Source organism: Camelus bactrianus, chromosome 2 (assembly GCF_048773025.1).
Source record: "Camelus bactrianus isolate YW-2024 breed Bactrian camel chromosome 2, ASM4877302v1, whole genome shotgun sequence".
In the NCBI taxonomy this organism is placed as follows: domain Eukaryota; kingdom Metazoa; phylum Chordata; class Mammalia; order Artiodactyla; family Camelidae; genus Camelus; species Camelus bactrianus.
The window spans coordinates 96,944,646-96,969,749 of record NC_133540.1 but is presented as its reverse complement, the minus strand read 5'-3'; the positions used below and the strand labels follow the sequence as shown (position 1 = coordinate 96,969,749).

General features: G+C 36.2%; 1 protein-coding gene across 7 annotated transcripts in view; it reads left to right on the top strand.

Moving 5' to 3' along the window:
- Positions 1 to 25,104, top strand: part of FAM13A (family with sequence similarity 13 member A) — a 286,461-nt gene that overhangs the window by 22,989 nt on the left and 238,368 nt on the right. For all 7 annotated transcript variants that reach the window (XM_074347120.1, XM_074347142.1, XM_074347114.1 and 4 more), the window contains exon 2: positions 21,597 to 21,786. In XM_074347120.1, the coding sequence (XP_074203221.1) occupies positions 21,630 to 21,786 (157 nt within the window). In that variant the 5' untranslated portion in view covers positions 21,597 to 21,629. The remainder of the gene's footprint in view (positions 1 to 21,596; positions 21,787 to 25,104) is intronic.

Below are 25,104 nucleotides of genomic sequence, written 5' to 3'. Positions count from 1 at the left end.
CAAAGGACCACACTCTGATTCCTCTGTTACTAATATTCATCTTTCCTGTCTTTGTCGCCTTTTTGGCCACATCAGCCATCCCTGATCATGGTGTGTTTTTGAAGAATACTACTGAGTGTGAGCAGGCTCAGCAGATGGAATGTATCTGGAGCCAGCACAGCTTGCCCCGTCAGCAGGGGCGAGCGTGCTGTGGTATAATAGTAACTTGCTGATACGCTACTGAACAGTTATGGGTTTTTATGTGCATATCTCAGGCAGAGAGCACATGGGGCCAGAATAGGTGTGATCAATGGATGACTCATTAAAGACATGAATGTTTGGTGTCTCATAAATGTTGGCTGCTTCCCTTGGTTCTCTCATCTTTACTTAACTATCTGTATTAAATATGTCTACCAAGGTATCCTATGTCCTTACATATTGTTAATAGTTTTATCTTTTCTCTTTTATTGTTTCTCTTGTTCTCAATTTAGCTGAGCCAAATTTTCTTAAATAATAATCAAATATTATGTAAGGTGAAATTTCAAAGCCATCACAGTTATCCTCTTTGTAGTTTCTAGTTGGATGTCAATACCAAGTTTCTCCTACACAGGCTACATTTAGGTTTCTTAAATGTCATGATGGCTTTCTCAATTTTTTTAAACCCATTTTTTATTTGGGGTTTTAGAAAAACTTGGGCTTTGTTTGGAGCCTGGTGTACCTGAGCTTAATTTCATAGTTACGTTACTTACTATCCTCTGATCTTAGACATTATTGAGCAATGTGCTATCTTGATAGTAGAACTGAAGGAATATTTGACCATCTGTTCAATGTCTTACTGTAATTTATCTGTCTTCAGTAGGCAACAGTTTGGACAGAAAGGGTCATATCTTATTTGCATTATTTGCCTTTTGCTCAGGACTAGGCAGTTGTAGTTGTTCCATAAATGTTTGCATAGAACAGATAAGTCATGCCCTAGGTTTTGCAGCTTCACCTAAGTGTATTTTATTTTTCAAAGGGTCTTTTGAAGCCTCAAGAATCTAAAGGTATGTCTGCAAAAGCATTCTGTCTTTTTAGTAGTGCTTTTTGTGAAAATGGCACAATTTTCCATTTAGCAAGAATTAGCAGGATAATTGTTAAGTATTTTGTACCTTTAATCTTTTGAGTCACCAACTGAGAACGCAGGAATTCTTACTATAAAGTTGCTTGTAATCAGAAGACTGTCCATCCATTCCATCTCAGATGATGTTTAGTCTGGCCAGTGCATAGCTTTTCCTCAGGTGGGCATGCAATCTGCATAGATCAAGGTAATTAATGCTGGATATCCCAATAGACAAAATCTCAGTAGCTCAGGGAGACAAAAATTAATTTGTGGACACTCAGAGTCTGATACAAGTTGACAAAATCTTCCATCTGGTGGCGCTGGTATCCAAGCTTCCTCCATTCTGTCACATATTTGCTATTTTAACATGTGACCATATATCCCCTAGGTTATGTCAGGGAAAGAAAAAAGAGATGGAGGAGGCACACATGCTTTTATCTGCCTCATTCTGGAAGTGACTCATTTCTCTTCTCGTAGTTCATTGCTGAGAACTAGCCACATGTTCCCACTTAAATGCAAAGGTACTTGGGAAATGTAGAGAAACATCTTATGGAATGTGTAAACATTCTCTCTGGCCATAACCAAAATTGCTCAAACCAAACAAAGAACATATGTTCCATGATTGGGATAGCAGTCTGTCTCCCATTCCCCTACTGAACGTAAGCAAGGACTTAGATACCCTGGGTGCTGCTAGCAGACGTCTAATCACTGGACCAAGAGGGAAGGCAGCCTAAAGGTAACTTAATTTATCAATAAATGCAAAGTAGTGGTGACATTCCTGAGCCAATGATTCTACCCACTTAATCTGTTGGGCCTGGGATAGGAAGACTTTTCAGTTTAAACTTGTGTGTGGTGTTTGAGTTTTGAACAAGCGCATGTATTACTTTTATTAAATTTAAATTATTAAAATAAAAAACTGCTTAAAAAACAGGGAATGATAGCTCTGTCTGAAAGAAATAGATTAGTTTACAATCATAAAGGCAATGAATATTAAATTTTTGAGTGTGTATGGTACTATTATAGATATATATTGAAATATATTATTTGAAATTGCCTGATACATAAAAGGAGGCATACTTTCCCTGTAAATTTCATAAAGCAGTCCTAGAGCTGGGAGGCAGTGTCAACCCAGTAGAAAGAAGTATCTAAAGATTCTAGTGTTTAAACATTGAGCTGGTTGCCTTATGAGGTGGTCAGTGTTCCAATGCTAAAGTGAGAAAGGAATAGATAAACAAGATTATACTGTATAGCACAGGGAAAATCTTACGGTAGCTCACAGAGAAAAAAAATGTGACAGTGAATATATATATATGTTCACGTATAACTGAAAAATTGTGCTGAACACTGGAATTTGACACAACATTGTAAAATGATTATAAATCAATAAAAAATGTTTTAAAAAAAAAGTGAGAAAGGGAAAGCTGAGTGGTCATGGGTTGACTTGTCACAGGCATTCTGTTGTGGAATTAGAGTTAGTAAGGTGAGATGCCCTCAAAACGTTCTAGTGTTCTGTGAGCCCTTGCGTATGTTCCCAGAATTTGTAGTTCTCAGCCAATTAGACGCTTTCATTTGTTAGACTGTTGGAAATTTAACACATACATGCCCTTTTTTCCTCCTGTACTCCCTTCACTAGGGCTTCCTCTTCATGAGGAGTGGGATGATTAGGTAAAGCTGGAGGCAGTATGCCATGATCTTAATAATAAAGCTAGGTCCCTGGGGGGCATGGGAGAGGGTGCTAACATTTGAATTGGTGAATAAAGTCTTTTTAGCTGGAAAAAGCAAATTTTTTTAAAATAAAGGAATTAGAGAATATTATTATAGGCTTGCTAAATTTTACTCCATTTCACTGTATGAAAAAATGTATAAATCACTTAAAATTATACAATAGAACTCTGCCAAATGGTTCATTCTAGGAAAAATGTTTTTAGAGAGTAGCAGCGGAAAAGATATCCTGGAAGAAAAAAAAAGACTTGTTCAAGAAGAATGTTGATATAAAATTGTCTTTTATCAATTTAATTTTGGTCTTAATATTCAGAAACTCCTTTAATATTTAAGAAATTCGTTTTAGTTAAAATGTAAATGATCTCATGTAGAAATTTTTATTTCTGTGGTTTACACTGTAGATAAATCGTGTAAGCTTTCAAGTACTTCCATGCATCATTAGTTTTAAGTACATTTGGCTTTTCTGAAGGTATATATTTTAGAATCTTTTGTTTCAGCAATGTGGCTCTTCTTACTATGCTAGATCTTAAACTGAAATGAGTTTCTGTAACTTTTTAAAAAACATTCTTCTGTTTCTGACTTTACATTCTGCTAAACTTGCCGAGAACCAATGGCAAGTATAGCTTTTCCAAGAGTATTTTTCAAATTTGACTGATAGCAACCTCTCTTCTGTTTAAATCCTATTTGGCTCTATTAAGACTGTCAGCAATGATGAACAGAAGGTTTAAAATTAGTGACTTTAAGAGCTTGTGCCCCTTTTCCAAAATAACCAAGGAATTCTAAGCACAGGAATGTTTCTGTGCTTTCAGGTTTTTTATACGTTGGTATAGCAGCAGTCACTTCAAAGGCAGCTACCCCAGAATTTACTGATTTCATCTAGAATTATTGTAGATGGATAAAGTGTGCAATTATCATGAAGAATGTGGGGTGTTTCTAAAAGCAAATTAATATTCAGTATATTCCTTCTACTGACAGTCTTATTTTGGCAGGACATTACCAAGCACCTGCTTTCTATTTTTTTAAACTGGTCTTTTGAGGTGTAATTTACATATCTTAAAACATACTCATTGAAAATGTACAATATGATTTTTAGTAAATTTACTGATTGTGCAGACAGCACCACTGTGTAGTTTTAGAACACTTCATCACTTCAGTAAGTTCCCTTGTGCCCATTTACAGTTAGTTCACATTCCCACCACCACCCCCAACTTCAGACAACCACTAATTTACTTGATATTTCTGTATATTTGCCTTTTTTGGACATTTGATATAAATGGAATCATAAAATATATGTTCTTTTGTGACTGGCTTCTTTACTAGCATAATATTTTTGAAGTTCATCCCTGTTGTAGGTCTCAGTTTTCTTCCTTTTTATTATAACAGAATAATTTTCTCTCATGTCACATGTTGTTTGCCCATTCACTAGTTGATAGACATTTGGATTGTTTTCAGTTTTGGCTGTTGAAAATAATGCTGCTCTGAACATGCATATTCAGGTCTTTGTGTCTACATGTATTTTCATTTCTGTTAAGTTGGTACCTAGGAGTGGAATTGCTGCATCACAGAGTAAATTTATGTTTAACATTTTTAGAAACTGCCAGTGTTGTCCAAAATGGTTGCACCATTTGACACTTCTGTTATCAGTGTATGAGAGTTCCAGGTTCTCCATATGCTCACCAGCATATGGTGCTATCGGACTCTCCTTATTGTAGCCAATCTAGTGACTTTGTAGCGCTGTCTCAGTTTCTTAATGACTAATGATGGTGGGCTTATCTTCATGTGCACATTACCTGTTGTATATCGTCTGGTTAAATGTCTGTTCATGTCTTTTGCCTATTCCTTTATCGGGCTGTTTGTTCTTGTTGAGTTGTAGGGGTTCTTTTTATATAAGTCCATTATCAGATAAATGATCCACTGGGTGTAGGGTTTTGTCCAGTCTTCTAAATCAATTCAGCCCAAACCAGTACTGCTGGATTTCACAGTTGGCCCCCTGTGTTAGCACTGCTGTGCCTCCCCAGTCTGAGGGCAGAGGGGTTGGGAGCAGTTCCAGGCAAGCATGCCAAAACTCCCACTGTTCTAAACTAAACTTCATCAGTTTTTCATGAATAAGTGTTCAAGTTGTTTTTGTTTTTGTTTTTTTTGGTGGGTTTTTTTTTTTTTTTTTTTTTTTTTTTTTTGCCTTCTGTCAGTTTCCAGAGCTCTGAAATGGTTGTTTTGACAGTTTTGCCCAGTTTTGTATTGTTTTTTAAGGAGAAGATTTGCAGACCCTTTTACTCTATCATCACTGGAAGTCTGCAGTTGGTCCTGACTTTCTTTTTTATATAGAGAATATAACTTTTTATAAAAACTTTTTAAGTTTTCTTGGTATAATAGTTAATACATTTCTGTTATATAAAATTTAGGATATACAAGTAATTAAAAAGAAGAAAATAAGAATCGTCTATGATTCCACAACCCTAAAACAAATCTGTACTATATTTGCTTAGGGTCCTATAGTTTTTTCTATGAGTATGTATAGTTATAAAAACAGTTTATACCTGACCTTAGTTTTGCAGCATTCTTTTTTTTCCCCAATTAACAATATATTATAACTATCTTGGTTCCAATTTGCATAAGATAGGCGTCTTCTTCACTGTTCCTTGCCCTTCTGTGCTCAGAGGATGGCCGGGACAGAAGCCCCAGTTTTTCTTGGGTGTTGCCAAATTGCCCTCCAGAAATGTGAACGACTTTATATCCTACCTCTTTTCTTCTTACCAATATTTACTTTTCTTTAAAAAAAAAAAAAAAAACACTCCAAAAGTAGAAAGGATGACAAATACTATCATTATTGTTTTTGCCTATCTTTGATTACTAGGAACTTCACCAACTCCCGCAAAAATCTACTGTTGTTTGAAGTAACTATTTCTTCTTTACGTATCTTCAAATCTATCTCCAGGTAATGGCCATTCACTTTGATTTTGTCCTCTGAACCAAAGGGCAGCTTTTCTAAAACCTGGAAGTGTTTTAACCGAAGCCTTCCCTTTTGAGTGTAATTGTTTTAGTTTCTTCATTCCTTCTTCACATAACATGGATATACTTTAAATTTTTTACTTTTATTTTTATTTCTTAATTTTTTGAAATAAAAAATTTTAATTTCTTTTTAAAATTTCCTTTTCAAATGTCTTTGCCAGTCTTTTCATCAAAGTCTCCCCAGTCATTTATTAATTGGTTAAAGTTTGTGCTCTGGTGGTTTTCTCAAGGAAGGAAGGGTCACGGGCACAGTATTCTTTTAGCCTTTGTATATTCAAACGGTAGCTTTTATAGTTGATGGACAACTTGATTGGTTATTACATTTTGGCTCGTGTTTTCTTTCCTTAACTACCTTGTTGGACTGTTCTGGGTATGATGTGCCATTTCAATTCATAGATTCAGGGCTTCTATTTAAACAAAGTTTTTGTGAATTACATCTTTAAATATTCTAATTTATTAAATATTCTACTTCATTAACTATTCTACTCCAAGATATTATTTGGTTTTCTTCTTTGGGGACTTCAGTAACCCATATTTTGGAGTTTATTTAACTGCTTTTTGTAGCTATCAGATCCTTGAGATTTTTTTAAATGTTTCACTATGTTTACTTTCCTCATTTATGTCTTCCATGTCCCTTACTGGGCTGTCAGTGGTTTCTCTTCTCCTTTGTGCTCATCAGAATTTAGTCTTTACTTCTGAAATGTTTGTGTCTTCTCCTTTCCTTCCTTTGCTAATTTCTGCCGATCTCCATTTCACATTCTCTTTTTGACTGATTATCTCTTCCCTAAATTTTTGTATTTCTGTTTTGTGGTATCCTTTCATCATTGTGATCAATTGATTAACTTTAAAAAAATTGTGGTAAAATGTATGTGACATAAAATTTACCATTTTAACTATTTTTAGGTTTATAATTCAGTGACTTTAGTACATTCACAGTATTGTGTGACTGTTACCATTTTCCATTTCTAAAACCTTTTCATCATCTCCAACTCTGTACCCGCTAAACAGTAACTCCCTGTCCTCCCTCCCCACCCCAGCCCCTGGAACCATTCTCCTACTTTCTGTTTATGAATTTGCCTATTCTAGGTCCCTTGTACAAGTAGAATCATACAGTTTTGGGTTTTTTGTGTGTCTGGCTTATTTCACTTTGCATAACATTTTCAGAGTTCATCTATGTTATATCATGTTATGAGAATTTCATTCCTTTATAAGACTGAACAATATTCCATTGTGTATATACACCACATTTTGTTTTCATCTGTTGATGGGCATTTGGGTTATTTTCTACTTTTGGCTGTTGTGAATAGTGCTGCTGTGAACGTTGGTATACAGGTATCTGAGTTTCTGATTTTAGGGCACATACTCAGACGTGTAATTGATGGATCATGTGGTAATCCTATATTTAACTTTTTGAGGAACCACCTGTTTGCCTTGGTGCTGTATCATTTTACATCATCACCAGCAATGCATAAGGGTTTCAGTTTTTCCACATCCCATCCAGCACTCACTTTCTGGATTTTTTTTTTTTTTTGATAATAACTATCTTAATGAATGTGAAGTGTATCTAATTTTGGTTTTGATTTGCGTATCCCTAATGACTACTGAAATTGAGCATCTTTTTATTTGCTTATTAACTACTTGTGTGTCTTCTTTGGAGAAGTCTCTAAGTCATTTACCCATTTTTTGAAATGGGTTTGTTGTTGTAGTTACTGAGTTGTAGGTGTTCTTAAACATATTCTGGATATTAAACCTGTATCAGATAGATGATTTGCAAATACTTTTTCCTGTTCTGTGATTGTCTTTTCACTCTTGTTAATGTTTTTGGATGCACAAAAGGTTTTCATTTTAATGAAATCCAGTTTATCTTTGTCATTGTTGCATGTGCTCTTGGTATCATTTCCTTGTTAACTTTTGTTGTTTTTGTTAGGTTACGGTTTTCATCTGTTTCTTGGCAACATTTTTCTGATGAGTTATTTCAAGAAAGTCACGATGATCTTTTATACTTTTTAAAAAATACTGTCTCTGTTTAGTTGCTGGCCGTGTTCCATTTTTCTTCCTCACATTTCAGTGAGATTGGTGTTTGTGATACCAGTATCAAGAGGTTCCTGTGGGGTATAGTGATGAGAGGCCAAGGTAGCTTTTCAAGTTTTACAGCCCTGGGACTGCCTCCTCTCTTGCTGCCAAAGGACTGTTTCCTTAAATGTGGCCCTTGTGTTCGCCCATCTCTCCTTCACCTCTCTGAAACTAACCTGGGTCAGGAGAGCTCTGCTGCCTTTTCTTCACAAAATTGCCCTCCAAGGTGATGCACTCACTATTGGGGGCATATTTTTCTTGTGCTTCCTGGTAGCCACCTGTTGGGATCCCTGTGGGTACTTTGTGTGTCATCTTTCACCTCTTCCTCTAAGCAGGTGAGCCTTGTTGAGCTCCCTCTCACCATGTGCTCTGTCTTTAAAGTAATAAATATTTGTAGGTGCTTTTAAAGAGCTTGCATGTCTGGACTCCTGCTGGTCCTCTCCAGACTCCCCATAGTGCTGGTGTGATGTCTGCTCTATGTTTTCTGCCCTGTCTTTACCTTTCGCAGCAGTCATACACAACTGGAGTCTATAACTTTTCTGCGTTCTGTTGATTGACTTTTATTCATCTTAATCTGTGTGGTTTCAGAAAGAGAAGTGAGAAAATTCAGAAGATTCTTATTGGGTTTGTTCTTAATAGTTTCTTTAACATTCCAATAATACTAGGTAATAAGGATTCTTTAATCTTTTCTAGTCTAAGTGGTGGAAATTAGTTGACATGAGATACACAGTGATTCGAGGTATTTTAAGTGTTTGGATAGAGAAATGAGTTATTTTTTTAAAATTTTAATTAAACCTAACTTTTCTATTGATGTCTAAAGATTCTTAGATCTTAATTTTTCAGATCATAGACCTCTTGAGAATATGATTTCTAAAAATTTGATGTTTCATGTATTTTAAGGATTCCTGATCTGTGGATTCCAGGTTAAGAACTGTTGTTTAGCTCTACAATGCACATTGATAATCTGTGTAAGGGCAACGAATAAGATATCCAAAAAGTGCTTTGGGTTTTTTAAGTTAATGAGCTAGATTTGGAAAAACTGATTTATAGGAAACTTGTGATTTTCTTGACCTAACAGTATGTTCAATAAATAATTGCTGACTTTCTAACAGAGCATTATTTGAAACCGATTTTTTTTTCTCTCATATAAAAGAAGTCCATAGATGGGTATTCCAGGCTGATTCTGTGATGTTATCAGGTTGTGAGTCTCCCACCTTTTTTCCCCTCTATTTTACTGTCCTTAGAGCTTAGCTTCTAGCTTCTGGACCGTTACGTAGTCACAGGCTGGCTCCCAGGCATTACAGCTGTGATCTAAGCAGAAAACAGGAATATAGGAAAAAAAATGAGTTGGCCTCTTTTTAAAGCAATATTTCTGGTGGTCCTGTTAACAACTTCTGCTTACATCTCATTGACCAAATTTAGATACGTAGTCACCCGTATCTTCAAGGATATGATGCTACAGGGGAGGTGGGTATATTTCAACTCGGGACTTTGCTCCTGACCCTCCAACAAAATCAGAGTTCTGTTGTTAAGAGAGAAGAGGAAAATTACCCATTGCTAGGCAACTGCCAACTCTTCCACAGTGTCCTTGGAAAGAATTTGTTACCGCAAATAAATTCTTAATCATTTTTCAGCATAAAGTGTCTTCTGATTCTGTGATAGATGCTTTTACATACTTTCTACGTTATTTTAAAATCTCATACCTTCTACATTATTTTAAATAATGTTTAAACTCTCATAACACTTTAAAGTAGGTGGTACTATTGCATTTTAAATGACAAGGACCCAGTGTTGGTATAGATGAAAACTTCTCTAAGGTCAGCAGGTTGAATGTGAGGGTCCCTGACTGCAGTATTGTCCTCCTGGTGATGCATAAGCTTGACTTAGCTGTGTGGCTGGACAAAGAACATATGTTGTCCAGGGTTGCGTTTGCCCCTTTCCTAAGCTTCACACTTGACCAAAGAGAATGACATTCCTTGTGAAAATGTCCAAGTCAGTAGGAAAACCAGGGTTCAAGCCCAGGTACCCTGTTTTCCAATGGAGTGCTTTCCCAGTGCTGCAGCCCTATCCAGGTTAACGGAGTTGTCCACATCTCTGTAAGAATAACCCTACAACTGTTATTGTTAATTTTCTAATTGTAGTTTGAAGAGAACATATTCCTTTCCCTCCTAATTGTGAAAAATGATGTTGCTCTTTGTTAGCAAGGAATCTCTTTGGGAGGTCTCTATTTCTTCATCATTTAAAAAAGTGTTTTTTATTAAAGTATAGCTGATTGACAATATTGTGTTAATTTTAGGTGTACAGCATAGTGATTTAGGTTTTTACAGATTATATTCCATTATAGATTGTTACAAGATATTGAATATAATTCCTGTGCTATACAGTAAACCCCTGTTCCTCATCTATGTTATGTATAGTAGTTCGTATCTGTTAACCTCATACTCCTAATTTGTTCCTCCCTCCCTCTTTGGTAACCATAAATTTGTTTTCTATGTCTGTGAGTCTGTTTTATATATAGAGTCATTGTATTATTTTTTAGATACCATGTATAAGTGATACATTTGTCTTTCTCTGTCTGACTTACTTTACTAAGCATAATACTCTCTAGGTCCAAATATGTTGCTACAGATGGCAATATTTCATTCTTTTTTGTGACTGAGTAATCCAGTCATTGTGTGTGTATGTTTATCACACCTTCTTTAGCCAGTTATCTTTGGATGGGCACTTGGATTGTTTCCGTATCTTGGCTATTACAGTGCTGCTGTGAACATTGGGGTACATGTATCTTTTTTAATTAGAGTTTTTATTTTTTCTGGCTATATGCCCAGGAGTGGAATTGCTGGATAACATGGTAGCTCTCTTCTTAGTTTTTTAAGGAATCTCATGCTGTTTTCCATAGTGGCTGTACCAATTTACATTCCCCTCAACAGTGTACAAGGATTCCTTTTCTCCACACCCTCTCCAGCATTTATTATTAGTAGACTTTTTGATGATGGACATTCTGACAGATGTGAAGTTTTTGTTTGCGTTTTTCTGGTAATTAGAGATGCTGAGCATCTTTTCTTGTGCCTTTTGTCCACCTGGGTATCTTTTTTGGAGAAATGTCTATTTAGGTCGTCAGTTCATTTTTTGATTGAACTGTTTTTTTTTTTCCATTGTATGATTTTTTTTTTATTGAAGCGTAGTCAGTTTACAATGTTGTGTCAGTTTCTGGTGTACAACATAATGCTTCAGTCATATATGAACATGCATATATTCATTTCATATTCTTTTTCAGATACTAATATATATATAACAGATAAACAACAAGTTCATACTGGATTGTTTGTTTGATGTTGAGATGTATGAACTGTGTATATATTTTAGAAATTAGGCCCTTGTTAGTCACATTGTTTGCAAATATTTTCTCCCAGTCTATAGGGTTTTTTTGTTTGTTTGTTTATGGTTTCCTTTGCTGTGCAAAAGCTTATAAGTTTGATTAGGTCCCATTTGTTTATTTTTGCTTTTATTTCTTTTGCCTTGGGAGACTGATCTAAGGAAATATTGCTGAGAAAATATTGCTTCGATTTATGTGAATGTTTTGCCTATGTTCTCTTCTAGGAGTTTCATGGTGTCATGTCTTGTATTTAAGTCTTTAAGACATTTTGAGTTTATTTTTGTGTATGCTGTGAAGGGAGTATTCTAACTTCATTGATTTATATGTGGCCATCTAATTTTCCCAATACAACTTGCTGAAGAGACTGTCTTCTTGATGTTTTATTCTTAGTGTAAGGAAACACACTAAATTTATGTATATTAATCCTGTATCCTGCTACCTTGCTGGATTATTAGTTCTAGCAGTTTCTATGTGGAGGCTTTAGGGTTCTTAATATAGAATATCATGTCATCTGCAAATAGTGACAGTTTTACCCCTTCCTTTTAAATTTGGATTCCTTTTACTTTTCTTGTCTGATTGCCTTGGCTAAGACTTCCAATACTGTGTTGAAAAGAAGTGGTGAAAGTAGGCATCCTTGTCTTGTGCCTGAATTTAGCAGTAAGGCTTTTAGTTTTTCATCACTGAGTATTATGTTTGGCTGTGGGTTTGCTGTAAATGGCCTTTATCATCTTGAGGTGTTCCTCTACACCTACTTTGGTGACTTTTTATCCCGAATAAGTGTTGAATTTTGTCAAATGCTTTTTCTCTGTTGGTTGAGATGATCATGTGGTTTCTGTCTTTCCTTTTTTAAAATGTGATATATCACTTTAATTTGCCTATGTTGAACCATCCTTGTGACCCTGGAATGAATCCAACTTGACCATGGTGTATCATCCTTTTTGTATTGTTCAGTTCAGTTTGCTGGTATTTTGTTGAGAATATTTACATCTGTATTCATCAAAGATACTGGCCTATAATTTTACTTTTTTATATTTTGTTATCAAGGTGATGGTGGCTTCACTGAATGATTTTGGGAATGTTCCTTTCTCTTCAATCTTTTTGGAAGAGTTTGAGAAGGATAGGTACAAATTCTTTGTATGTTTGGTAGGAATCCCCAGTGAAGCCATCCAGTCCTGGACTTTTGTTTCCAGGGATATTTTTTTTTTTTTTCCAATTAGCGATTCTGTTTCACTTTCAGTGATTGGTCTGTTTAAACTATCTGTTTCTTCTTGACTCATTCTTGTCAGGCTGTATGTTTCTAGAAACTTGTCCATTTCTTCTAGGTTGTCCAATTTGTCGGTGTATAACTGTTCATGGTATTCTCTTAGGATTTGTGTGTGTGTGTTGGTTGTTATGTCTTCTCTTTCACTTCTTATTTATTTGGGTCCTCTTTTCTTCTTGATGAGCCCAGCTAAAGGCTTGTTGATTTTGTTTATCTTTTGGGAAAGCCTGCTCTTGGTATTATTGCTTTTTTTCTGTTTTTAAATCTCCATTTCTTCTCTAATCTTTATTTCCTTCTTTATGCTGACTCTGAGTTTTTTGTTCTTTTTCTAATTCTTTTAGGTGATAGGTTAAGTTGTTTATTTGAGATTTTTCTTGTTTGAGGAAAGCCTATATTGCTATGAACTTCCCTCTTAGAACTGCTTTTGCTGTGTCATAGATTTTGTAAAGTTCTGTTTTCATTGTTGTTTGTATCAAGGTATTTTCAGGATTCTTTTTTGACTTATTGGTTTTTTAGTAGCATGCTGTTTAGTCTCCATGTGTCTGTTCTCTTCCCATTTTTTTTTTCCTGTTGTTGTTTTCTAGTTTTACACTATTGTGGTCAGAAAAAATGTTTGAAATAATTTCTACTTAAATTTGTTGAGGTTTGTTTTGTGACCTAGTATGTAGTCTGTCCTAGAGAATGTTCCATGTGTGCTTGAAAAGAATATGTATTTTTTGGAGGTCGTGTCCTGTAGATACCAATGAAGTCCAATTGGCCTGTTGTGTCATTTAGGACCTTTGTTGTGTTACTGATGATCTGTCCATTGATGTCAATGAGGTGTTACGATCTCCTACTATTTATTGTATTATTGTCAGTTTCTCACTTTATGTCTGTTAGTATTTGCTTTATATATTTAGATGCTCCTGTATTGGTTGAGTGTATGATAACATGTGTAATATCCTCATCTTGGATTGATCCCCTTATCATTATATATTGCCCTTCTTTGTCTTATGACCTTTGTCTTAGTCTCTTTTGTCTGATAAGAGTATTTCTTTCCCCACTTTCTTGTTTTTTTCCATTTGCATGAAATATCTTTTTCCATCTCCTTACTCCAGTCTGTGTCTTTTATGCTGAACTGAGTCTCTCATAGGCAGCATACTGCAGGTTCTTGTTTTTTTAATCCAGTCTGCCATTGTCTTTTGATCCATGCATTTAGTCCATTGACATTTAAAATAATTATTGATAGAAATGTACTTATTGCCATTTTAATCATTGTTTCACAATTGTCTTTGTACTTTTTCTTCATTTCTTCTTTGTGCTTTTCCTTTTGTGGTTTGATTTACTTTTGTAGTGTTCTTGAGTTCCTTTCTTTTTGGGTTTTGTGAATCTGTGTTATGGTTTTGATTTGTGGTTACCATGGAGTTCAAGTATGTTGACCCATAACTATATCTACTTTCTTTAAACTGATAGTCATAAAAATTCAAATACATTCTAAAAGATCTACATTTTTATACTCCCCTCCTTCCACATTTTGTCATTTTAATGTCTTATTTTACATCTTCATGCTTACACTTTTTATTTACTGTGGTTATAATTGCTTTTACATTTTTTATTTTTAATCTGCATGCTGGCTTTTTAAGTGATTTCAATCCTTTTATATGTTTGCATTTCCTATTATGACTTTCCCTTTTCTATAGATTCTTGCTGCTTTTCTTTGTAAAGAAGATCTTCCAGTATTCTCTTAGGGTAAATTTAGTATTACTTAATTCTTTTAGTTTTTGCTCATGTGAGAAATTCTTTACCTCTCCTTCTATTCTAAATGATAATCTTGCTGGGTAAATTATTCTAGGTTGCAGGTTTTTTCCTTTCAGGAATTTGAATATATCATGGCCATTCCCTTCTGTCCTGCAAAGATTCTGCAGAGATACAAGCTGATAGCCTTATGGGGGTTCCCTTGTAAATGACTTTTTCTCTTGCTGCCTTTAAAATCCTCTCTTTATCTTTAACTTTTGCCACTTTAATTATGATACGCCTTGGTATAGGTCTGTTTGGGTTCATCTTGTTTGGGCCCTTTGTGCTTCCTGTACCTGGTTATCTGTTTCCTTCTTTAGGTTTGGAAAGTTTTCAGCCATAATTTCTTCAAATACATTTTTGATCTTCTTTTCCCTTCTCCTTCTGGAATCCCTATAAAGCATGACAATCTATGCATATTATCTCATAGGTCTCATGTGTTGCTTTCTTTCCATTTTTTTCATTTGTCATTTTCTCTGCTGTTCTGAGTGGGTTATTTCCATTACTCCATCTTCCAGATCACTTTTTCATCTTGTGCATTAATTGGTTTCTCTTTATAGTTTCTAGTTCCTTATTACAGTGATCTGCATTTCTATAGATCATCTTTCTTAATTCCTTTAGCATTTTTATTACCTCCTTTTTGAAGTTGGGGCCTGGGAGACCAGAGAGATCTGTTTCATTGTTCTTTCAGGGGATTTCTCTCATTCTTTTAACTGGGAGTAATTCCTCTGCTTTTTCATTTTTCCTATATTTCTCTGGCTCTATGAATTTAGGAGAAACAATTACCTACTTTGGTCTTGAAGGGCTGGTTTTATGTGGGAGCATCCCTGTGCACTGTGTGAGTCCAATATTTTTGGTGTGAGGGCTGTTTTTGTTATGGATGCCTGCCGCATCTTCCCTCAGTGTGCTGGCTGTTGTTCTCTTGATAGGGTGTGTTTGGTGTAATGGTGACCAGAGCCTGTGCTGGATGTTGAATGGGGCCTTCTCTTTGCTATGTGGTTGTCACAGTCCTGTTGGGGGCAGCGTCTGCCCTCCAGTTGTTGTAGTAGGTGTCATCATGTGGTTCTAAGCAGCGACGTGAGGTGGGCAGGACTGGAAGACTTCTCTGGAAAAGGGGTTGCTGTGTGTTCTTCCTAGGAGCTGTTAGCAGGTCATGAGACCGTGATGCCACACACCACTTGGTGTGCGGGGCTCATGAAAATCACTGCTGCTGTAGCTGTTACCCTACCCGCCTCTGCTGTGGGAGCACCAATAAACTGCTCGGCCTCAGTTCCACCTCTGGCTCGTGTGTACTCCCAAAGTGCATGCCCTCAAAGCTCGTCAAAGCTACACCTGCTGTGGGAGCACCAACAATTGGCTTAGGTGTCAGCCTCTCCTCCATAAGTGCCCAGCCACAAACTCTGCTGCTGCAGAATCCACCTTTATAGTAATTCCATCTAATGTACAACACATATTCAAATTTCCGTAGTTGTCCCATGGAAAATTGGCTACTTTTTTCTTCTATTTTTCAGCCAGGAACCAGTCAATATTCATATATTACATTTGAAGCTTGTGTATTTTCTTTGAAATCTAGAATTAGTCTTTTCCTCATAACATTAATGTTTCAAAAATTCCAGGCTAGCTGTCTGTTAGAATGGCCCTGATTCCTAATTTGTCTGTTTCCTCACTGTCATTTAACTTGTTCTTTTAGCTCCTGAACTTCATGTAAACTGTTAGATTTAGAGGCTAGATGAGCATCAGCTTAAACATTTTTGGCAAGAATATTTTATAAATGATGTTTTCTGCATGTTGCATCACATCAGGAGCACATAATGTCAACTCATCATGATGAGTGACGATAAATTTAATCTTTTGAGTTAAGCCGAGTCCTCAGAGATATCAAGTGTAAAGGTAAATTTTTTTTTCCCTTTGCAAATACTGTGTGATCTTTGAGACTCTGAAAATCCTGTTCTCCAACAACTTTTCACCTGCTTTAGCATCCACCGACAATCCTTGGCAAAATTATTTGTTAAATGATTAGTTGAAAATGCTCATTTTCTAATTCTGTTATTCCTTCTGTATTTAGCTGCAGCATGTTCTGTAAAGAGGACTTTTACTTTTTTAACCCATTTCCCTCACTCTTCCTAGGATCACTGTTGATTCAGGGATTTGTGTTTATACCGGATGTGGTAATCATTTACAGTTCTTACTCGTGGTGCTCCAGCTGACCTAAACTTGGCCGATAGGAACTGTGTCAGCTGGCCCACAGGTCTTTTTGACACACCCCATTAGTCCTTAAGCATTTCCTTGCCTTCTAGAGCAAGATGTCTCGGGCTTATCTTGTACTTTCCTTGCACCCCTTTTATTTGGTATGGATTATCTGTTCTGCTTCCACATCCTGCTTAGCTGTATTAGTCCTAGCCCCATTTGCAAAGAGTTTTCAAGTGCACAGGTCTGAATTTAACCAGCAGTGTAGCCTGATTGTCCTTCAAAGTGCCTTAACCTTGTGGTACTTAAATTCTTGGAGGATTGCCTTAAGGAAAAACAGGCAGTTGAATTCAGTAGTCTAAAATCGATTTTTGTATTAAGCTCTGTAAATAGAGTGCTGTATGTAGTATTGTCCCCCTCGGGGCTTCACAGAACCACTTACATTAAAGTTTCTGTAAATACTAAAGTCTTTCAGGGTTCTGAGCTCACATGTTAGAGCCAGAGCAGCGGGGTATTATATTCTGGCTCTCCAACTGTATGAGACAAGTTTCTTTTTCTTCGTACCTTAATTTTCTTGTCCAGATTGGAATAGTAAAAGTACCTACTGATAAATTTGTTTTGGAATTTTGAGGTTTTAATTTTAAAGCACTTACAGTAGAGTCTGGCACAAAATCAGCACTCAGTAAATGTTGGCTATTATAAAAACTCAAGACTTCTGAAATGCGTCCTACTGATAAAAGCCTTCTCTGTGCGGATTCTAATATCAAAAATAGTGATGTTGCTTCTGAGCATATCTTAAGGAGACCAAGAAACATATAAATAATCCTATTTTCCTCTACTATAAGAATAATAATTTTGTTTTATCTTTAGCAAGTGAGCTTTCCCAGTATATGCTTTTTTTAATTGAAATATAGTCAGTTACAATGTATGGATTTCTGGTGTACAGCGTAATGTCCCAGTCATGCATATATACGTATGTTTGTTTTCATATTCTTTTTCATTAAAGGTTATTACAAGATATTGAATATAGTTCACTGTGCTATACAAAAGAAATTTGTTTTTTATCTTTGTATATATAGTGGTTGATTCTCAACACTTTCTTTTTGGAGACAGCATTAAGCATGTGTCCTCTGGACTCAGATTGCCCGTGTCACTGCTGGCCACATCACATCTTTGACAGCACCTGGAACACATTACTTGGCTGCTCTGTGAAACAGAGTTCACAAACGTATCTTCCTTCCCAATGTATCTTTATTAGGATTTAATGAGTGAAGCCATCTAAAGTGACTGATATAGTCAGTGAACATTCCATAAAAGTTAGTTGTCATTATCATTCTGATTTTCTCTTATTTTCTAAAACCCTGGTTTCCTCTCTGCTCTTGATTATTATTTCTTTTTTCTTTTTCCAGGGCACTTTTATCAATTGGAGGGGGGTGGTGTGTGTGTGTGTGTTGCTACCAAACAGAAATGGATGATTCTGGCTAACTTAAGCCCAAAGAAACTTTACTGGAAAGCTATGGAGTAGCTCACCATGTGGAAGGAACAGCTGGAGGACCAGTGTCAGAGAGGGCAGCCAAAGGACCACACATAGCAGCTCTGGGGATGCAGCTGGCAAGAGTTAGTCTACTGGTTAGTTAATCTAACCATCCAGTGAGAGCACTGCGGCTGGAATAAATTAGCTCCAACCATGTTTCTGTCCTTGTGACAGTCCACTCAGGCTTCAGTGGTCTGCAGGAGGAAGGGTCTGATCGGCTAGGGTGCCCTAGCCCAGCCCTTCCTAAAGGCAGGGCAGCGGTTGGAGTGGTCGCCTCATCAGAGCTGTGCACACCGAGGGTGCGGTCATTCCCCCAAAGGCAGGCAGGATTTGTCACTAGGAAAAAGGAGAAATAGAGGCTAGGTGGCCCCCAATCAACAAATATCCACTACTGTCCTGGTGTGCGCATTTTGTGAGCTAGTTAAGTATTTTTGATCATAAATAAAAGCATAGAAAAACAAGGTCACCATTAATTATGAAAATGAATATTGGTATAAAATTAGGCGACATGGGCTGAGCCCTTTCTCACTGAGTTCACCGCAACTTTTTGGGTCCTGGTTTCCTTTCCTCAAGTGATACTTTAAGCACTAAATGACCCCTACAGATTGTTCCCAAGGTTCCCTGTCTGCCTTTTAATGTGGGAACCTAAATTGCTTTTACAGATGCAGAGTCCAGTTTTCAAACTCAAGTGATGAATGGGAATATATGCAAAGTTAAGATTGACTCAGAATACCTCAATTAGTAACTTATTTTTCAGCTTATATTAGATCAAGAAAAGTTAAGTGTGTGTTTGAAGGGAAGCTGAAATTCTACAGACATTGACGTTTATAAAGAGAATGATCTAACATTGAATAAAGGTAGAAAGTAATTTCAGCTTAAATGGAATTTGTCATAAATGGCTTTTCATGTCCTTAGTTTTATTTTTTCATGAGTAAGGAACTATTGAATATTTCTTAGTACTTACCATAAAGGATATTTTATATTTGTTCTAAGCCCGTCACTGAAGAATTGATTTGGATGTCTGAAAATAAAGCTGTCTGTTTCATTGTGGTTGTTTTAAAACAGTATTTACTTTTTAAAAAGTGTAAACCTAAATTAGATTACCAATTAAAAGCAATAATCAGATGTTCCTTTATTACTATGATTACATATAAACTTGTCTATGTAATATGGCTCTATGCTGAGTAAACAGGTAGTTTAATTTGCAATCAGTTCAAGATGTATGAGGTTAATGACATGTCTCAGACTTGAAAATACTGAACCATAATGCCAGGAGTGTTTATTTACACTGTTAACAGGAGACACAGCATATTGACTGTACTCGAGTGAAGGGCAAAATTAGGAACAGGGCTAGCAGCAGAGAGATTGTTAATTTAGGTTTTAAACTGACATTTAGACAGAATTCTGAGAAAGTCTTGAAAATTTCTAGTAAAAACTCGAGAAATTCTGATACTAATGTGCAAAATGATTTTATCTTTATCTTTCAAAAGTCATACCTAAATATTTTAGATTTAGAGGTCTATGGAGAATAATTAGTCATCAGGTTAGTCCTCACAGACATTAAGTACAGGAGTGGTTGAGTATCTCTCAATTTTTTGAGAAGAAATCGGAATAATTTCCTAGAAGAAGGATGGTGATGAGGATAACAGTACTTACTGAGTATTCCAGACACTCGTCTCATTCTTGTTATGTGTACGAGCTCATTTCAGCCTCATATATTCATATGAGATAGGAACCTCTGGTATCCCCATTTTGTAGATGGGGTAACAGAGGCACACGGAGTGTAAGTGACTTGTCCAGGGTTACACAGCTAATAAGATCAGAATGGGATTTGAAACAGGGAGTCTGGTTCCACAGTCCATGCTCTAAACCACTGTGCTCTATTGTGTCTGTAAGAAGGTGAAATAAAAGATACAATTTGTATAATTTAACCTCATACTGTCAGCTGGCTTTAATGCCACACTTGAGACCATTTTCAGTTTCATTATTACAGGTTGCTTTTTGGCTGCTTACTCACCACAGACCTGGTTGACTGAAACTTCCCATATGTTCGTTCATTTGAAGGAGATGGATAGATTTTTAAACTCACACACAAAAATAGTAGTTGTTACAAGTTTGACTTGACTTCCTTGGTGACAGAGATGATAATTCTAGCCCCTACTGCTCTGTAGTAGCTAACACTGTGCCTTATTAGTAGTATTAATGGGTTACTAAATCTATGTTTTAACTTTACATTGCTGAATCCTCACTAGGGAAATATGGCTTTCAAATATGACCTATTAAAATCTGCAAATATGTCTATAAAAGTTGGTCTGATTATGTAGATTATAAAATTCAAGGTCAAATTGAAATTATGGGGACCTTACTAAAAATCAAGATTATAGAATTATCTTTGTGTAATTGTCATGTGTCACATACAATATTTATCATAGTTTGTTACTATAATTATACACAAACTGCACTTTAATATAAATCTAAATTAAGGAGAGAAACACAGACTTAGGGTCAGATGAGACTGTCTTCTGACCAGTTCCATGACTTTTACCAGATTACTTCTTAACTCTTTGATCTTTGTTTCCTCAGCTATACAATGAAGGTAATGATCCTGCTTTTAGATTGTTTAACAGCTGCATGAGCCTGCACTTATAATATTGACACTTTTTAATTAGTGAACATTTCCCCCAATCTGCTTCCTCTCTCCCCAAATAAAGTTGTTCACATTTTGCCATCTTTTTAGTATTTAAAGATATACACTTTTATATAGGACATACACTTTTTTAAAAAAGAAATCCCTATTTAGTTATATTGAACCATATTAAAATTTATCTTTTAAAATACTTCCTTGGGGAAAATTTTTCTATTAAACGGAAGAAACAGATTTGTATAGAGGTTTCACTGTGGTGATAACTTGAATTAGTTGAATGTAAATTGTATTTTTTTATTTATTATATGTTGAAGTTTTAAAAATTGTGATTACCTGAAACATTGCTATTTCACAGATAACATTTTGAACTACAATGAGAATTAAGTTGATTTTATGTGCCAAAATCTTATTGAGATATTCAGATATAATCAAGTCAGAAATAAATGTTCACCCTACATATATATATTTTTTCTAACCCTTCAAATTAAAGCTACCTTAAAATGGCATCTAGATAAATTTTTATGTTGGGAAACATCTTACTCTTTCAGGATCTGCATGGGGTTTCAATGTGCTTATAAATGTTTTATTTTCCTGTTAACCAGGTTGTGAGTCACACCCCCAGTTACTGTAGTAATATATCTAAGATACTGCAGTGTATTGCTCCCTCTCTTAGCTACGCTTAAGTGTGGTTAAGTGTGGCTTTAGGTTTCTCATTATTTTTCACTCCTTTTAACCAGTATATCAGCGTGTGCCATTCTCAGCACTGAGCAACCTGAGAGAGAGATGAGGGATTTTGATTTGAGTTGAAGTAAAAATAAGTCAAGACCACTGCTCTCTGTCTCCAAATGCTTATACTTTAATTCAGGTGATTCTGTTGTAACCATGCAACCTCCTGTGGTTAATATGACTGACTGCTCTTTCTGCTTACGCTGTTTTAAGCAAAGTAAAGCTGCAGTTCGGCTGAAGGAAGACATGAAAAAGATAGCAGCGGTGCCACAAAACGAGCAGAAGAGTTCCACCTACAAAAAGTTATTTGGCGTCAGTCTCCAAGACCTTCATCAGCAGGGCCTCACTGAGAATGGCATCCCAGCTATAGTGGGGAGCATAGTCGAGTACTTGACCAAGCACGGTGAGTCCGGTCGTATTTTAATTCCATTGTTTTTACAGAAGAAGGTTTTTGTGTGAATAACGTCATAACATGTTACTAGCATATACCCTAAAACACCTTAATTAGAACATCAAATTATGGTGTAATGTATTTTGCCCTTATAAAAAGACATTAAGAGCATTATGGCGGCTTACCATTATTTTGACAATATTAAATGAATTTGTCATGGAGCTATCACTTTAATTACTGAGGTTTCTAGTTTGGAATGATTCCTAGTTTTTTTGGGTTTTTTTGTTTGTTTTTTTCTTCTGCCCATTTTTTTTAACATTTTTTTTTATTGAGTTATAGTCAGTTTACAATGTTGTGTTAATTTCTAGTGTAGAGCACAATTTTTCAGTTATACATGAATATACATATATTCATTGTCACATTCTTTTTTGCTGTGAGCTACCACAAGATCTTGTATATATTTCCCTGTGCTATACAGTATAATCTTGTTTATCTAATCTGCATATGCCTGTCAGTATCTACAAATTTTGAAATCCCAGCCTGTCCCTTCCCACCTCCAGCCCCCTTGGCAACTACAAGTTTGTATTCTATGTCTATGAGTCTGTTTCTATTTTGTATTTATGTTCTTTTTTTTTTTTTAATTCCACATATGAACGATCTCATATAGTATTTTTCTTTCTCTTTCTGGCTTACTTCACTTAGAATGACATTCTCCAGGGACATCCATGTTGCTGCAAATGGCGTTATGTTGTCATTTTTATGGCTGAATAGTATTCCATTGTATAAATATACCACATCTTCTTTATCCAGCCATCTGTTGTTGGGCATTTAGGCTCTTTCCATGTCTTGACTATTGTAAATAGTGCTGCTATGAACATTGGGGTGCAGGTGTCTTTTTGAAGTAGGGTTTCTTCTGGATATATGCCCAGGAGCAGGATGACTGGGTCATATGGTAAATCTATTCCTAGTCTTTTGAGGACTCTCCATACTGTTTTCCACAGTGGCTGCACCAAACTGCATTCCCAGCAGCAGTGTAGGAGGGTTCCCTTTTCTCCACAGCCTCTCCAGCATTTGTCATTTGTGGACTTTTGAATGATGGCCATTCTGACTGGTGTGAGGTGATACCTCATTGTAGTTTTGATTTGCATTTCTCTGGTAATTAGTGATATTGAACATTTTTTCTGTGCCTAATGATCTGGAATGATTCCTAATTTTAAGTGCTGAAATCCTCTGTTCTAATATTAATAGTGAGTTCTCTTGATTCATTAAATTCCAACTGATAATCAATAATTTTTAATGTATTAGAATACTTTTTGAGTATCTCTTTTAGCTTGAGATCAGTCATCAACTTATTGAATACCTTGATGTACTCCAGGGTCAGTGAGGTACCACAAAAACTATGATTTATAACCTACTGTGGGCAGTGTGTGTGTGTGTGTGCACGCGCACACGGAGGAAAGTCATTTACTTTTGGAATGATAAAATTAATTGTGTAAAACAATTGTAGTGTACCACAGTACATTGCATGATAAAAAGATAAATTATCTCTTAGTTACTGAGAACTATGTTTTACAGCTTTTTTGTGATTTTATTTAAAATAGGACTTAAAAGCATCATTCTCAAATTATCCAGGTTTTTAACTAGGGTGGTATGATGGGAGAACTGCAAACTATATAATAAATATCAATAAATTTTAAGAGATTTGGGAAGGAAATATTCAGAGAGAAGAGCTTGGAATTTACATTTTCTATACTGAAACATTTCTCTACTAAAACAAGACTCATCGCAGAGTAGAATATAAAATTTGGGGGCATTCTTAAATGTAAAACTTGTGACTTGGAAGAAATTCTGTGCTTTGTGCAGTTGGCTTCCAGCCCCAAATCTTCCCACGATTCCACGTCTGTTCCCTGCACTGGGAGGAACGCGGTGTCGGTCGTGCCCCCAAGCATAGCACCTCTGTTCCCTGCAGGGGCGTGGCTGCTTGTGACAGGGACTGTATGGCAGACACTTCAGACCACAGAAGCCCGTCAGGTGTTTTCACTGAAAAACAGCTCTCGCTCAGGTTATTAGGTATGTAGATGGCAAAATGATGCTTTGTCGTGAAAACTGAAGAGCCAGGTTTGCATTCTTACCTCATCTTGTAGGTGCACTCTTGTTTTTGGAGGAAGACAGCAGCGGGAGGGTGAGGTTCCAGAGGACAGCTCTGGATTTGTTCAAATACTTGAAGAAACAGTCTAAACACGAAGGTGTTATATGTCTCATGGCAGGAGGATGGGCCCTTGGCCTACAGGATCCTGAGGCCAGATGTTACTGAGTTAGAGCTTTGACAGGACTCATTTACACACTCAGTATGGAGGAAAACTGGATCCTGTAGACTGAGATACACACAGATCTGTAGGTAATTCCTTTAATAGCTTAAATAGGGTTGTTAAGAATTATTCATTTGGATGCCAAAGTGTGACCACCTAAAATAACATTTTGGTTTTGACTTAATCAATATTCTGACCCTTCAGCCAACAATGATTGCATAGTAGCCTCTTGAGGTTACTCTTACATAAAATAATTTTCATTTTCATTTTTAATTTTAAAATTATTAAATAATATATTTATGTGGTTCAAAATTCAGAGGGGTGTTCAGTGAAAAGTCTCTCCCTTGAAACCCTGTCCCCTGACCATTCATCCCCTCCCGGGGATAATATTATTACACTAGTTTCTAGTATGTTCTTACAAAGATATTTGATGAGTATATAAGCATACACCGATATGTTCTTTTCCCCCTTTTAACATCTGAATTAGAGGATGCTTTTCTTCTACCCCTCCTTAGCACACCTTAGTTATGCTTTGATAGGATGTATTCAGGTAATGTAAAACTAAATGTTTTAGTGGAATAAATCAGCCATTCTTAACCAGGGATGTGAAACAGACACTAGTGGAATCCTTACAGAATACCGCACGTTGGTGGTGCCCCATATTCACTGAATCAGAATCTTGACAAGGCAGTCTAGGGTAGGGGACCGGCCCTATATTTTAAAAGACTATGTGGTTAATTACCCTGTGAACAACCAGCAGCCCCTTCCTGTATTTGAAACTATCATGGTAATAAACCAGAGGGCCTGTGTAAGTTGGGAGAGTGGTATGAAGTTTGAAAGCAAGATACTTCAGTTAGTTTTATATGTTTTTTAGTTCAAGTCCACAAATATTTATCGTGTGCCTGTGATACAGTATGCATACGACAAATGTGTATTGTGTACCTACAATGCAGGAGGCACTCTGCCAGGTATGGAATATAGGGATGATTGGTTATATAATTAACTGCAGGTAGGTATTGTG